Source organism: Podarcis pityusensis (assembly GCF_964106645.2).
Source record: "Podarcis pityusensis genome assembly, chromosome: 1".
NCBI lineage: Eukaryota > Metazoa > Chordata > Lepidosauria > Squamata > Lacertidae > Podarcis > Podarcis pityusensis.
In genome coordinates, this window is record NC_138028.1 from 60,403,466 (window position 1) to 60,417,251 (window position 13,786).

The window sequence follows — 13,786 nt, forward strand, 5'->3', positions numbered from 1 at the left end:
CCAAGTGGAACATGCAGGTACACCCCTCTTCTTCTGGGACATTATAATTGCTCATCTTCATTTTTCGCTGCCTCCAAAGGGTCCATGTCCTATGATCCTGTGCTGTTTCCAGATGGCTTAGCACCACTAATCCAGCTATTTGCACATGCATAGGAAAGCCACTGGGGCAGTATCAACATGCAGGAGTTCCACTGACAGGAGGCTTTTAAGCACATCTGATATCAACAGAAGTTACTTCTACATAAAATGTGTTCCGAATTACGACCCACTTCAGCTTAGAATATGCAACACTCTAGCCAGGCTATGGTTGCTAATGCATGACTAGGAATGCATGAAATGTAATCCCCAAACTTCAGAAATGATAGGCCTTGCACACCTTTTTTTTTTTAATTTGGCATTTGCTTCGTTTGTTATATATACATATTTAAAATATGTACAAAGTAAAAATACAAAATAGACAATTTTTTTTTATAAGTTACACAGTTAGAAGCTAAGCTTCTCTTTGAGTTAACCCCGCCAAAAAAATCACACCAAAAAAAAAAAAAAGATAACCCAGACAAAATATAATATTCTTCCATATGCATACTTGCAATTGCCTTGGTATAAAATATCCATACAGTGTAAGAGTACAAAATAGTGTACAGATCATAGAAGCTGTGCAAAGACAGCAAAGTTCAGTCAACAATCAAAGAGGCAGGTCCAGTTCCCTGCATCCACACATTGCACCTGCAGCAGTCACAAAACAAGGAGATGGCCAAAGAGCTGGGGACAAATGTGGAAATGGTATGAAGCAGACAGATGCATAAATTAACACAGAAATGTTCAACACTGGAACCAAGCCAGGGGCCATGGTTCTTGTGGGTGCAGATGGATGGTTTCAGGGGCAGCTCCAGTTTACATGCCCACACTCAGTAAGTGTGCTCTCTGGAATAGCAACCACCAGCACCCCAATTCACACTGGCTGCATTTTAGAGCTCAGCACACGAGGCTGGTCTGAAATCATTAACAACCACTTGGATTTTGCAGCATCGCATCAGCATCGCAACAGATTAGGGCTTATGGGGAAAAGATTGCTGATATTTTCAGAGAAATTAACACATCCTGGAATTAGCTAAGCGAATCATAACTGAATTAGGCTAATTATTCTGCTTCTAAATCAACATGATCTTAATACCAAAGGGGTGTGTATGTTTTAATGGCTTTCTAGTCTATAGTTTTCAATTGAAAAGTGCAAGACTGGCTGATTAGTCAGTGATCACAACAGGAGGATATTGAGGCAAGGGGTTCCTAATCAGGGTAGTTCTGGAATATGTCATACAGAAACCCCAAGGTTGCATGATGATCAGTACATTGTCTATTTGAACCGTGTGGGTGTGGAAGGACACCACCTCTTCAATTAGATAGCCCTTAGTTTATTTACATCTTTGCAATGTCCCCTTTCATGATAGCAAGAAGAAGGGTCTCTATGAGACCGTGATCTCTTCTTCCTCCTCCTCCTCTCCCTCTTCATCCTCTTCCTCAGAGTCTGAGAAGTCTGATGGTTTGCTGGGGCTGCTGGAATGGGTGGGGGAAGGGAGCATGTGGGAGTCCAACCTGTCTCTCAGGCGTGGGTCATCTGTGGACTGGTGATATGTTAAGGAATGCCTGGGGCTGGCTGGGCACCGGGGTGAGACTGCTTCTTCCTCCTCCTCTCCAGAACCTTTCTTGCCTACGTCACTGAGATCTGGGTGAGGGTTGAACTTTGTGGGTAAAGTCTGCTCCCGGCAGCCACCAGATGACAGGAGCTCTCTCTCTTTGGAGTTTCTCCACTTCATCCTCCTGTTTTGAAACCAGATCTTCACCTAGAGTTTTCAAGGGTACACAAATAAGGTTTTGCAGCATCAAGGCAACTGCTACATGACAAACACCAACCATCAAGTACACATCCGGAGACACATTTGAAGAGCAGAATCCTTATCTCTCCCCACCCTGCACAAGAACCTCAAGGGCCACTCCCTAAGTGAGCTGCACTAAGCGTCAAAGATGACTCCACAAAGAAACAGTCATACAATTATTTGAAAATTACTTGGGTTGTCCAAAAACAAAATGGGTTATATCCTGTCCCAATGTGGTGGCAGTAGAAGAAGCATGCATTTGCACAATGGGACTTTCCTTCCCTCCTCCCTACAGCCCCTTGTGCACCCTCAAAATCTGCTCTAAAGGTTGGGGGCCTCCAAAGCAGATTTGGGGGGCATAGTGGAGGGATGCAAGGGGGTGGAGAGAAGGGAAAGTCAAGTTTCATGAGCTAATGCCTCGCTGTTGCAAGAAAGTGGGAGTTTTTGCATCTCTTTTTTAAAGTACGCATAATGGACACTACCATTCTAAGGTGCTCCAGGTCTGCATTCAGGGCAGCAACTCACAGGAAAGCTCATATATCTGGTGGCAGCCAGCACTTCCAAATTTTACCAATTTTCAGGTTTTCTCCTTGGCGAATACCTCATCCCACACCCTTGTGCCAGAAATGCAAGTTAATATGTTGGACTAGCCCGAGGAGACCTCATGAAATTCTCAAAGGGGGCTGTGAAAATAAACCTGAGGGTGATGCGCATTGGGCTGCAGTAATCATTTCTATTCTGTCAAGCTGCTTTGAGACAATTTTCTGGTGGAAAGCAACCAAGAAATGCAATAAAGGATAATAAAGTGTTTTTTGTTTGTTTATTTGCTTTCAGCAACTAATTGTGTGACACCTAACAGTGACAGTCTACTTGCAGAATGACCTTACATTCCCACAATGAGACTTCCCCTTCCTCTCCTCCCCAAACACAAGCCAGGGATCAACTTGAGAAATTAGTTGCATTGATTTGAATGAGACTAACCTATTCATGCAAAACTCTCTATGGCCCCATTTAAGAAATGATAATACTTAGAGGAAGCCATGCATGCATACTTAAAACTAAGTCCCATTTATTTCAGTGGGGCTTACTTGCAGGTAAACAGTATAGTGCTATGCCAGGCATAGGCAAACTTGGCCCTCCAGATGTTTTGGGACTACAACTCCCATCACCAGGACCAGTGGTCAAGGATGATGGAAGTTGTAGTCCCAAAACATTTGGAGGGCTGAGTTCGGGGATGCCTGATATAACCATAATAAATTTGTTCATTTTCAAAAGTGCCAGTAATCAAAAGACTGTCATGATTACATCTCACTGAAATCAATGGTAGTATAATACCACATTGAGAAACTTTCAGATTGTTCAAAGTTCCTCCTACCACAGAGCCAGGGGGTCATGTCTATTGGTCTTAAGTGCCGCCAACATTATCTGGATGGAGTCTTTGGCTCCAGTTCAGAAAGTCCCCTTATACTCACACTTCTCTTTGAGGAGGAGAGGTCTTGTTTTTGAGAAGTGAAAGTTAAATGTCTACCGCCGCCACCGCCAACCTCTTTCCAACCTGTGGCTTCACATTCTTTGTGATTGTCTAGGGGGAAAAAGAAGATGAGTTTACCTGGGAGTCCTTCAGGCCCAGCTTGGCTGCCAGTTTCTTCCTGTCTGGTTTGCTGATGTATTTCTGCTTCTGGAACATTTTCTCCAGGGCTTTGCGCTGCACATCTGAGAAGACAGCCCTGCGGAGCATACCTCTGCGTGGTTTCCCCCGGGCAGCCAGAGGCCAAGAGAAAGTGCCAGGAATAGGCACCACAGATGAAGCTGTGCGAAAAGGAAAAAATAAAGCACTGAAACAGGCTGGATCAACTTCTTTTTTTGCTTTTTTTTTTTTAAAGAAAGACAAGCTTGGTTCCAAAAGTCCTGCTCCAAAAGATAGAATCCCCATCCCACTGAAGTCAAGGAGCAAATCTCCCTTTCATTTGCATGCCCATAGATTTCTCTCTTTTCCTTTCTCTTTCTTGCCACCTCTTTTTTCCTTTCTGTACTCTCAGCTGAATTAAGCAGATCAGCACCTATGAACCTAGTTTTGTGAAAGGGAGTTTACGCTTAACTTAACTGTCCTTTTCAACCAATGGTAACCAGATTTGATTAGATACACCAAGTGAATGTATCTATAGTTGGCCTGTTTTGTTACCAGATTCAAAGATCTTAACTTTCAAAAGAAAAGGCCAGGAAGATAGAGGTATACTTTTAAAAGGGGGGAAAGGGACGGGGGTAAGAACTCTCTCTCTCTCTCTCTCTCTCTCTCTCTCTCTCTCTCTTGTCTGAGTATTTAAATGTTCAGAAGTCCCCCCCCCCCAGTGCAGGAACTTTATTTTACCCCAGATTAAAATAAGGGACTTATCTTACAGGAACAAAAAAGTCCTTTTAAGTGGCAAGTTTTGATCAATCAGTATTCATCTTTTTAATATATGAATCTTTCCTCCCCTGCCCCCACCTCTTCCTTACAAAACTTGCAGAATTCACTCTGGAGACATGAAAAGTAACAGCTAATTAGCACATTGACTGGTTCCCAATGGAATTGGTATGATAAAAAGGGCAGAGTTTCGCCTTTAAGCGGAAAGAAAAACTCCCAAAGAGAAACAGAGATTCTAATGAAGCGTGAATGGTAATTGTGTAGTAATGAACTAACAGAAAAAGACTGAGGACAAGCAGCTAAAGCCATATATTATTGGAACAAAAGAGATTTACACTTTCAAACTAAACACAACTGCATGCCAAGCTCCTTGGAGAGAATACTGATGACACAGCCTTCTCTTTCCCCAAATCATTTTCATTAAATGGACATGAAAAGCTATATATAAGGCTCAAGTTGTTTTTGTTGGGCCATTCAAATGCTGGAGAAAGGAAGCAAATTCCATTATCAGGAGAGTGAATGAAGGAGCTCTTGGCTTTTGGTACAAAGTATATTAGCAGCTTGTTGGTAGAGTGATATTTTTGAGAGTCATTCTTCTTAACTGTCACTTTTCTCAGCTTCAAAATTAAGATTTGAAGTTAACTTGCCTAGGCATTCCTAACTTGAAAATGTTTAAAAGAATATGCTCCAAATAATCAGTTGAACACCAACAGCGGATTGGAGTAGATCTGTGTGTGATAATTTGGGGCATATTCTTCTAAACATATTTAATTTCAGTTTGACACCAGTAGAGGATTATAGATGTGTAATGTGAGAGGTATCCTCTGTGTATGATTCTACACACTCCATAGAAAAAGTTGAAAACCCAAACTGGCAGTGGAACATAACTTCAGTATGGAAATGTGGTATCTATAGGTGCTTCTTTTGTGCCTCTCTTTCTTTTGAAAACTTGGGGGAGCTTACCTGGGAAAAGGCTCTATTGATCTCCTTTCCAAACCACCTGCCTAACTGTAGCAATGCTGTAGCACCAGGTGATCCCCGGCTCATGCCAGGCACTATATGTTGAGTGTTAATACTTTGGGTGGCAGAGGTTGCAATGGTCAAGTAACATCAAGTAGCAGGAAAGTTGGCAATCATCAGGGTAGTAGGGTGTGAATTGGTCCTGGCCTCCCAGCCTGATTCTGCAGAGCCTGAGACCCACCTGCTTCTGAGGTCCCTTTGAGATGGAGGTAGGTAATAACTTTCTCAGAGCAAAAGATTTGGAGGTGGGGGTTTGACTTCGGCCACACCGAATTCCCAAACAAGGAAGCGCTCCATGTGGCCTTGTGAAAACGTTGGCAAAGCGAATGACCTTTAAAGGGAAATTAGCCCATGGCTGGTAAATGTCTATCAGCAGCACGGCGGAGTCAGCGCTTGGTCTGTGTGTGGTTGCCCGGAGGGAGCTGACCAAATTGGTCATGGTGCTGAAACTTTTGTTGCCGATCACCGGCTCTGTGGGAAAACCGCCGCCCTGAAGAGGAGGCCGGACAGCATCTCTGTGTCAGAATTGAACCGCCTCGCATTCGGACCGTGACAATCCCAGCTAATTTGTCGAGCAGGGGAGGGGCGTGGGGGGGGGGGAGAAGAGAAATTGGGAACGAAAATGTCAAGCAGCCACAGCGCTTGTGCTAAATAGGGCATCAAATTGGCGCGACGGATTCTTGAATGTTGTACCCCGTCCAACCTCTGAACTGGAGGACGAGCAACGGCCTCCCCCCTCCCCCCTCCCCCAACCACCACCCATCCACCGCCACCTCCCGGACCCTCCGAAAGATATAATTCGCTTTTGATGCCTGCAACAATGAAGGAGCAGTGGGTGGCGGGGGGGGGGGGGGCGAGCGCCGAGGAGGAGGACCCCAGACCTACCTGGAAAATAAGAAGACCTGATGAAAGGTTGGAAGGATCCTTCGAAATACGGGAAAGTGAAAGTCTTGGGAGGGACGTTCTGCATCAGCGCGTGGGAGGTTTCTGGGGAGAGCAGAGAAAATGCACATTAGTAAGGACGGGTTGAAGGCAAGGAGGGGCTGCGGCTTAGTGGTTAGAGCGCAGGCACTAAAATGCTAAGGGTTTCCGATGGTTCAGTTATTGTCATCTCCAGGTAGCGGGATCGGAAGAGACGCCTCTGCCCTCCCAAGCCTGAAACCCCGGAGAGACAATGTCAGGATGCTGGGACAGTGGTCCTCCTCCACCTAGCTTCCTGTGCAACTAATGAATCACATTGACAAACCATTACTAGAACTGACATCTCTCTCTTTTTTGTCACGTCGGTGGTGCTAAAGAAGCAACCGCAGTCTCTCTCCCCCCTCCTCCCCGGAATCGTGTCTACTGATTTACCTACCACAACTGGGAAGAATATCCAATTACTCCCCCCTTTTAACTCTCCCCACACCTGGTTTGTGACGCGATCCTCCCTACTGCTATACGACTGTCCGTCCCCCCCCAGCTCCTTCTCTCCTGAATGGGTGCGCAAAGGAGGAAGCTCCTGCCCCTCTCGTCAAGTCTCTCTCTTACACACACACACCTGGCACCTCCCCGCTCCTCCCATTGGCAAGGCCTCCTTCCCTGAGCCAACCCGAGCGGAGGCTCCCTCCCTCAGCTTCCCCCCGACGGCGCCGCGCGCTCACCTGTCCGGGGCGCCGACGACAGGATGGCGTGCACGCCGAACTTGAGGAAGGGCGCGTCGCTGGCGGGCGAGGCGGAGGCGGGCGCCGAGCAGCCCCGTCGCGCAGCGCCGTCGGAGTTGGCCGGCTCGGCCGACGAGGGTCCTGGCGGGCCCGTCCGGGCGGGGCTGGCGCCCGATAGAGGCGGTGGCGGTGGGGACAGGCTGGCCGGCGGCGGGGCGCCGCCGCCGCGAGGCAAGTAAGCGGCGGGCCGGCTGATGCGGATGAGGTCTTCCACCAGGAAGCTGGAGTGGCCGGAGAAGGCGGACTGCAGCGACTGCGGCAGCGTGAGGGTCGGCGTGGGCCGCAGGAGACTCGGGTAGACGGCGGGAGGCGCGATCAGGCTGGGGAACATCATGGCAGGAGACGGGGAGGGAGGCAGAGGAAGCGCCCGCCTGGCCAAGGGTCCAAGCCTCAGCTTGGAAGGGCTGGCTGTTGCTTTTCCAAAGCAGTTTTCGCCCCGCTTCCTTTTTCCTCCCCCCTCCCGCTTTTTTTAAATTTTTTAAACAAATGGTCTTGCTCTGTCTCCTTTTCTCTCGAGATCCACTTAAGCGAGACTGGCAGGCTTCTTCTCCCCGGCCTTTCTCTGGCGCAATGGGGTTTTATAGGGGTCCGGGCCGCTCAGGCGCTTCCCGAAGTGACAGCTCCCACAATGGGGTTCTCCCCTTGAGTTTCATTCATCGGGCACTCGGGGCTCCCTGATTGGTCCGGGGGCGCAATTTAGGATTGGATTAGGCTTCATCAGCAAGCCCCGCACAATGGGCCCGCCACAAAGAAGGGGCAGGCATCAATTTTGCATATTGACCGCCTCTTGGGGGAAAGGCGTCGCTCCGAGGGCGACCAGCGGGGTTTTGTTCCGATGCAAGGCGCGCGCGCACGGGACGGATAATTAAATGCGTATTTCTTATTTATTTATATATTTACAAAAAGTTTCCAGGGACATTTTCTCCCCCCACCCTCCTAAGAGAAACAAGGGGGGAATTATTTTAAGAAAAGCATTAAATTTATTTGCGCGCGCGCTCTCTCTCTGTCCGTCTTTCACCCCCACCACCCCCGCTGGCTCTCAGGAAATAAAGCAATAAATATTCATATAAACTTATCTCGGAGCTTTCTGCAAAATAGAAAATACAAATGAGGCAACGTGAAATGAAATCTTTGCCGCAGATGAAAAGGGTTTTTTTGATATATGATCCGCTGTGCCTTTTGGGGGGGCTTTGTTTGGGGGGGGGTTAGTCTCGAAACAAGTTTCCAGTTGCTAAGGTTTAAACGGGCTCCCGCGACTGCTGCGGTTAAAGACCTAGTCATAAATCAGCGTTCTGGGATGGAGTGTTTTGGTGTGTATGGGGCGTGTGGTGTGTTTTTTGTAACTCATCCAAAGCAAAACTATATATAGGTCTGTATATAATGGAAATTAGAACTACATCTTCGTCGTAACTACTTTATGTCTGGCTTTGAGACATCCTGGGAAGCAAAAATATAGCTTTCTTTATTAAAAACCATTTGCTGAAGACAAAATCTTACCCATTTTGGGAAACAGCCTTACATCGCATACGATTACTAATTCATATTATGTACCGATTTTTAAATTTAATGTTTTGTTTTGGACAATAAAATAAAGCATCGCTTAAAAAAAAAAGAAGACTTTAGCCGATTTGCGCTCCGATCCTAAATATGTTCCTTGGAAACAAAACCATTTATTTGCTGTTATGGAAGGTAAGTTCCTATTTCAACTCACGTCGAAGTTCCATTGCTTGATTTCAAGCGGATTCGCCTCCACTTGGAGGCGACCAAATCGGCGTCAGCCGCAAGGGCTGCTGCCATCGTACTGGGTTGTGCATCTCAACGGCGCTTTCTTTTCAAACAGACCCACGCTGCAAGGCACACCAAGGTAAGCCCCAGGCGTATGCCCAGTATGTAATGCGATGGGACTGGGCTTCCGAGGAACAGTGGACAAGACTGCACTGCCACTGTCGCTCCCTGTACGGGCTGATCGTATAATTATTTGCTTGATGTTTCAGCCCTCTAGCCTCTAAGCGGCTTTTTCGCAGACTTTCTGAAAACACCTCTCTGGAGGGGCAGTAGGGCTAGGCTTCGGAGCGAGACCGAAGAGTCCTGAAGACTGACACATTTATTGTGGCAGAAATTCCGCGTGCTGCAGCGCACTTCCTCAAGATGCATCGTTATGCTGAATTGCAGGTGTCTGGGAGAGAGGCAAGAAGTCTGCCCTGGCTATCGAATGGGAAATTTAGCACAAAGCTCCTACCCCAACTCCAACCTCACTGAAAAAAGCGATATTCTGGTATTCAAGAAAAATCGTTGGTGGGTGAATGCATAAAAGAAAAACCAACGCAAACGTGCTGGGCAGTCGAAAATTGAGGGCAGTTAACACTGCAAAGAGGTCGTTGCAAAGGCTTTCTTTCCCTTTTCTTTTCTCTTTTTGAACCTCTCCGTTGCAGAATCTCTAACAGATGTGTTAAATCGTCGTATGTTTTAAAAGCACCCTATTCAGCCTTTTGGTGCTGAACTTTTAGCCGGCAGAAGCGTGCAGCCCGAGGCAGGCAGCCCTGATCCTATTAAGCATGAACTAACTGTCACCTTCAGCTGTTTCAACACCCCTCTTTTTTTTAACTTGGGGACACAAAGCTTTCTCCCTTCCAAAAAAATCTTATTAACCAGCTTTACTTTCTTTCGGTGGTTTTCCTTTGGGGTCCGGGCCTTCGTCTTTTCCTTTCTTTCTTGGGGGTGTGCGTGCGCGCGCTCATGATCTCCATGTCTCCATGCTTTAACCATTCGGAGGGGGGGGGGAGAAAGTGCATCTGTGATTTATATCACATTAGCAAAGAAAGAACGTCTGTTCAACCTCTCCCTCGATTCAAATCAAAAAGTTATTTGAGGGAAGGGGAAGGGGATTAGTCTACGAAATAATATGGTGGCGTTAGAAGCCCCTCCTGCTCCCACCCCCACCCACAAATACCCCTACCCAACTGGGAGTAAGTAAGCACTGGCCCGAGTTGACAGCAAATCGAGTGGCTTGATGTTTAAGGCGCGATTTCCACGCATTACTATGTATTTTGGTGAAAACAAAGAAAAAAAACCTAAGAAATGGCACAGAGGGACAACGGATATCTCTTGCAAAAAGAGCAGAGTTTGGGCTCTGAATATAAATAATCCTCACTTTCCAATGCTCGCAGTGGGCTGGCTCTCGCTGAGGCTCCGCAGCTCTTTTGTGCTCATGCGGCAGGAAGTTCCACTGCTCCATCTACTATTCTAAGTAGTAGCTTGATCGTAAACTGCAAAGGGGGGGGGGGGAGCAAATGCTCTCCGAATCTTCAAGCGCAGTGACTTCGAATTAAGTCCCATAACGCGGGTGCCAAGGGGACATATTTGGAAAGCTGCACTGATGGGCGGGGAGAAGTCCCCTTTGGGTGGTGTCCAACGTTGGCCATACTCAGTAAAGACCCACTAAATCAACGGACCTAAGTTAGAGTAGACCCATTGAAATTAATGGACAGGACTGAGTATGGCTAATTGACGGGGTGGGGATGGGATGGTGTACAAGTTCATCCCATTGAATCCAGTGGCGCATATTTCCAAGTAGTAACGGACCGGGCTAGCTCCTGGCACCCGCTGACTCCGGAGCAAATCTAAATGAGAAGTCAAAAGCTGCTGCAGAGTTCTTAATAGCATTCGGATTTGTTTCTAGTGTGGTTCCTTTTTTGCAACAATTTTGCAGAGACCGATTTCATATAAGTACATGAGAGAGGACACCGAAGACCACTAGAACCATGACTTTTAAAAATAAATAAATCTTGAAAGTCTTTGGAGGTTAGCATTTGGAAGCTGCAGAAAGTTTATTCGATCTTTTGCATCCAGTCGCGCTTCTGGAGACTGCAAAGTTATTCGTGTTTGCGCTGAGGACATTTGCTTAGTAGTACGTCCTATTAAGTCATGGAAAGGCACAGGCTGCACATAGCAGCTGTTATTCAGGTGCAGTAATTATATAGCGGCTGTTATTTAGGTGTAATAATTAAGACGGATCTAAAGGATATGAGGTTATCTTTGCTGGAAGAGAAAGGGCTGCTCAGAATTAGGCTGAACCTAAGGAAATGATCCTTCCTCAAGTTCAGACATGAAGCAACTGATCAGAAACAAATACTCCGGCTTTGTACTTCCTGATACGAATGAGAAATCACCAGGTCATTCATAAGCACAAGAAGGGAGGGGATCCTTACCATCCTTTACGCACGGGTAATGAATAAGACAAAGCTGGTTAAATGTGCTTGAGGAGTCACTAGTGCGCATGGGCGGAACCATGATTTTTGTTGGGGGGAACAGGACTTTTGTTAGGGGGGGCAGATGTGATTGGTCAGTTACTTAAGTATTTCTATTGTTTTACTTAATGGGGGGCAGCTGCCCCCCTTGGCTACGCCCATGCTGTAGTGTGTAACTACTAGCCCTTGCAAAAGACCCCCTTTTCAGGGCATGTTCACTTTCAGGTTGTGCTTATTTTATTTCTAGCACTGGAAAGAAGGAAGAGCATTTGTGGTTCCTCACTCTGGGCTACTAAAGTTTTGCCATTATTTAATTCCATATCTCGAGGAAATGGAGAAGGGGGGGGATACGGTTTACGATATTTCTGTTATTTCAACTCATGTCAAGAAATCAAGCCAGTGAGAACAGACGTTCTTGGGATAAAGCTCAATGGGTAGCGACCGCATTTTGAAGCGAATACTCTCTGGGAATTTGCTCGCTAAGGAATGGGTTCGGATTTGGGACGCCAACCCAATAGGCTTCAGTCCGACTTAGGCCCCCGACCTTCTTGAAGCGAGCAGACTTCTAAGCGCAAGAGTTTCAGAAAACCCTAATCCCTTGGTCATTCATGTTTTGCATACCCTCCAACATTTCTCCGATGAAAAGAGGGACGTCCCATTCCATAATGATAATTTTACTGTTTATACCCCACATATCTTATTGGGTTGCCCCAGCAAATCTGGGCAACTTCCAACATATATAAAAACATAATAAAACATTTAGAAAAACCCTCCTATACTGGGTTGCCTTCAGACAACTGGGGGTCGGATAACTCCATACCCTCCAACATTTCTCCAATGAAAACAGGGCGATCCTAAGGAAAAGTGGGACATTCCGGGATCAAATCAGAAACCTGGATGGCTTCTCTAAATCAAGGATGTCCCTGAAAAATAGGGACATTTGGAGGGTTTGGTTGCCGCTAGTAGGATACAGATTGCCACAACCCATTGTTTCGGGTGGGGAGGTGATTAAAATGGAAAAGTATTTACGCGCTGTTATCCTTAGAAACCTTTCTGTTTATAATTCGCTTTGGTCATAACGTGTGTAAACGCAGTGAGCGAGCAGGCGCCACATCCCAAGAATCGGAGCGCAATCCACAGTCCCACCGACGCTGGGGTACCTGGAGGCAACAGGTGACTGGCATAACTTTCTGAGACAGGTCTGGTGTGACTGCCAGCCCCATTCACAACCCCGAAAATATGTGACGTTCAAGGCTGCAGTCCGACGGAAAGACCCGCGGAGCCCCAGGGAGAAGGACGGGCTTCCGAATCAGAGCGGATCCGGTGACGCGCCACAGCAGCTCCAGCGACTTGTCTGGCTTCAGGGGACCGGAGGCGAAAGGCGGAATTGCGGCCCAGGCAGACAGGCAGTCGCATGCCCTTTCGTGGCAGCTGCCGTGGCCCCGTCGGGCTGCCGGGAGGCGAACCTTTGCATTGCCTCTCATGTGGGTCCGCTGCCCGCAAAGGCGCCCACGTGGCTCTGTTTCGGGGGCGCGCAGGAGACTTCTCTTAAGCAGCGCGGCGAAAGGGGCCCGAGGAGCTATTGAGAAGGGAAGGCCGCCGCCCAAGAAGCCCAGAAATCGGAGGGAAGGGATCTTCCTTTTCAGCGATTCCTTTGGAAGTGTCTTTTCAAAGGCGCTGGGGGTGGAAGGGAAGGGACTTCTCCCTCTAAAACCTGTGACGAATGCCGCTTGACCTGGGATCGGCGGCGCGGGGAGAGGGCGGGATGCTGCGTCCTACCATTCATTTCCATGTCCTGATCTCCCAACTTTCTTCCTTAACTGTCACTCGGCGGCTTTGTTGCCGTTGTCCGCCTCTCCTTCCACTTTATGGCTAAAAAAAAAAAATCAAATTGGGGGGTGTTGCTGGTGGAACTTGGAGCATGCACAGAGGGATGGAGGGATCCAGGCGGGGCCCTGCCCCAAAGACATCTTGTTGCCTGGGACTAAGCATCTTTCACCCCTCCCATTAAGGCTCCAGGCCCCCAAAGCCCACAATCACCTCTTCCCCTTCCAGGCAGTGAACAGCCAGTCACAACAGATTGGTGCCACCAACCAATGCTGCAGTAGCAGCATCCCTGTCACTTACCAGGACAGTCTGGTGGGACGCCAGATGGGCTTTGTCCGTGCTCTGCTGCTACCCCAACCTCACCAAGGCTCTGATCCTGCCTGTACCCTCCAGGCAGTAAAGCTGCTGCCTGGAGGCCAGCTGAGAGTTCCTGGACCCAATGTCAGTTATACACAGCATAGACCTGTGGAAATAATGGACTAGAACAACTTCAAGTTTTTCAATTTTAATGGATCTACTTGATGTTGGTAGTGCCAGCTGTTATGCAAGGTTGATGGAAGCTACCAACCAAAGGGGCACTGTGGGTGGTAGCTGTTCCTGACCCAAAATGCCAAGTTAGTTGTCCTAGTTCAGGGACGTCCAACTCCCAAGAGACTGCGATCTACTCACAGAATAAAAAACTGGCAGTGATCTACCCCTTTTTTTGGGGGG

At 47.6% G+C, this 13,786-nt stretch overlaps 1 protein-coding gene across 1 annotated transcript; it reads right to left on the bottom strand.

The window, feature by feature from the left end:
* Positions 1-392: 392 nt before the first annotated feature.
* DBX1 (developing brain homeobox 1) lies at positions 393-7,533 on the bottom strand. The gene is made up of 4 exons (XM_080983848.1): positions 6,942-7,533; positions 6,184-6,285; positions 3,484-3,683; positions 393-1,841 (listed from the first exon to the last, which is right to left on the bottom strand). Exons 1-4 carry the CDS (start codon positions 7,333-7,335, stop codon positions 1,464-1,466), a joined length of 1,074 nt encoding a protein of 357 aa, XP_080839974.1. The 5' UTR covers positions 7,336-7,533; the 3' UTR covers positions 393-1,463.
* Between the last annotated feature and the right edge of the window lie 6,253 nt (positions 7,534-13,786).